Genomic DNA, 2,593 nt, shown 5'->3' with positions numbered 1-2,593 from the left:
GTTAAAGTAAAGAGCCTGGGCTGAGCCCAGGTCCCGCCCGGCCCCCTCCCCGCCGCCAAGCGGTCGTCTCGGGCACCGGGGCTGATTCAATGTTCGAGAGCGTATTTCTGCTCAAGGAACTGAGGTCTTGGCTGAACAACTGGGGGCTGGCGCCGGCTGGCAGGTGTGGTAGTGACCAAAGGGAGCTTGGAGAGGAGGGGCCGGCCTGCTCTGGGAGCTTTGCTCCATCGTCCAGGTGTTAGTGGTGGTATTTGGGTGGGGTTTAAACTTCTCATCTGGCAGGCCCAGTGGGGCTGGTGGGTCTCAGCTTTCCTAGTCCGCATAATCTGAGCAACCTCAGTTCTTTGCTGGGCTCTGTCCTTCACCTGCAGAGGGAAAAGCCAGAAGCCCTAATGGACCATCTGTTCCTTTCCCAGTTGGTTCTTCTTGATGGGCTCAAGCTCTAGGCAGCCCGTGGGGGTGAGTGTGGGATGCCAGGACCTCTGTCTCAGGGACAACGGAGGTCTGGAGAACCATGGGTCCACGGAGGGACTTTTAGGGTGGTGTTACTAGAGTCCTCAGGGCCTGAGTCTGCTGTCCTGGGACTTGACCTTGGCCCTGCTGGGTCCCCACTGGCCTTGCCAGCCCACACAGTCAGCCTCTCTGAGAGGGGGAAAAAAAAATAAGAGGATAAAATAACTTCTGTAAACAGGCATGTTTTGATGAATAGACAACAACAACAACAACAACAAAACAACAACATAATAATAATAAACAGGCTTATCTTTATGCCACATGCATTTGGGGGTGGGCCATTCCCTCTTCCTCAATGATCGTGTTTGTGAAATCTCCACTGCGGTCTGATCTTGAGCATAGCATCATATATGCTCTTTCTTCCCCCGCCCCTGATGTTTCTCAACATTAAATCCTTCGATTTGCTAGCCAGTGAATGGGGCGTTCCGAAGTCATTCTAAGGGGAGAAATATTGCTAAGACGTCAGCCTAGAATGGGGTGCAGACTGAAGAGGAGATGCTAGACTGCCAGGTGCCGTAGGCCATCTGGTCTTTCAGCCAAAGGTCAGGTCCACCCTGGGCACAGCAGGATGAGTTTATCACTGGATGCACTTGAACTTCAAGGAAATGCCAACATCAGCCCGGGGGAAAGAGCTCGTTGCCCCTTCTCACCTCTCCCTTCCTACCTCATTAGCTCTCCCTGCCTCATCTCTGTGGGAGTTTGACATGCCTTCGCCAGCTGCAAGGTGTCCCGGGAATAGTGATGTCCACAGCTGGAGCAAGTTCAGGTGCTGACAGTTCTCGAGGCCTGGGGCCCAGGTCATGGCCGCTGTCTGCTTCTAAGGCATTAAACCTGACCAGAGCCTTTGAGAGCTAAGTCACCGTGTAATCCCTGTGGCTTGTAGACAAGACCACCTCTTGGGGATGGAAGGGTTCTAGCCCTCCAGATGAGCTGAAATTTTGCCAATTTCCAGAATTGGCAAAAGTGGTGGGAAGAAAGAGGCTGGGAGTCCAGGGCGGAGACACCCGCCAGCCCCGAGACTGCAGCCCGGGCCCTATGTCTCAGCTCCGCCGTCCCTACCCTGCCTGGGGCTCCCACACGCGTGTGCCAGCTCCACCCGAAAGAGTGGATGACATTCAGCCCTCCCAGCACCCCTGGGACATAATGGGGATTTTTATTCTGACCCTATAGTCTTGTGATTCTCCTTGCTCCTGGGAAAGTTATAACGTTTTGGCAGATAATCGGAAGAAATATTCTCTAACCTCATCTCTGTAAGTAAGGAGCCCTGTGTCCCCTGGAAGGAATCTGGAGAGCAAGGGTTAAGGTTAACACTGGTGGCTGAGTCCCATCTGCGCGTCTCCCATTCTCCATCTGGGAAATGCCTCCACCGGGACCAGATAAGCTGTCAGGCCCTTCCCTCTCTAGGCTCCTCAGTTGTCCAGATAAATGAGACGATGTGAGGGGTGGGACATCCTAAGTAACACCAGTGTTGATGTCACTGACTGGATTTTGCAGATTTCTTAAGTACATTTTTTAAATTTCTTATTTCAGAGATTGGCAATGGACCCTCGATGTAAAGGAATGCCACTCTCTAGTTTTATACTGAAGCCTATGCAACGGGTAACAAGATACCCACTGATCATTAAAAATGTAAGTACCTGTCTTGCCTTTTCAAGCAGTGAAATGCTGTCTCAGCTTTTCAGGGATCCAGGGTCATGGGCAAGTTCTCCAGCCAGTGCACCTGGTGTCTGTTGTGTAGAGATCATATATCAACAGGGTGTATGAGTCACCTGCTTGGTAACTCAGAAAGAAAAGCTGTTTATTGTGAAAAGGGCTAATAATGCTCAGCCTTCAGCTCTGCAATCAAGTGGCTTTTACCTTATAAGCTGGAAAGCGAGAGCTCATCCTTGGATCTTTCCTTAATGCAGGCATAGTGCCTTTAAAGCCTTGATTTTCCTAGCAAGAAACAGAAAGAAATATAATTCCTACCACTCATCTTCAGAAAGCCACTGTGAGATACTCTGTTGACATTAGATGATAGTTGTCCTTCTGTTATTTCAAGAAGCCAGTGCCAAAAGAAAAGAAAAAATAATTAGGGTTT

The 2,593-nt window shown here is 50.4% G+C and overlaps 1 protein-coding gene across 1 annotated transcript in view; it reads left to right on the top strand.

Moving 5' to 3' along the window:
* The window catches only part of LOC111743458 (intersectin-1-like), a 20,856-nt gene that overhangs the window by 8,011 nt on the left and 10,252 nt on the right, over nt 1-2,593 (top strand). Inside the window, exon 4 of the mRNA XM_023533894.1 lies at nt 2,044-2,142. Within this exon, the coding sequence (XP_023389662.1) occupies nt 2,044-2,142 (99 nt within the window). The remainder of the gene's footprint in view (nt 1-2,043; nt 2,143-2,593) is intronic.

The sequence above is a fragment of the Pteropus vampyrus genome, unplaced genomic scaffold (genome assembly GCF_000151845.1).
Source record: "Pteropus vampyrus isolate Shadow unplaced genomic scaffold, Pvam_2.0 Scaffold114, whole genome shotgun sequence".
Taxonomy (NCBI): Eukaryota; Metazoa; Chordata; class Mammalia; order Chiroptera; family Pteropodidae; genus Pteropus; species Pteropus vampyrus.
Note: the sequence above shows the minus strand (reverse complement) of the source record. Positions and strands in the feature narration are given on the sequence as shown.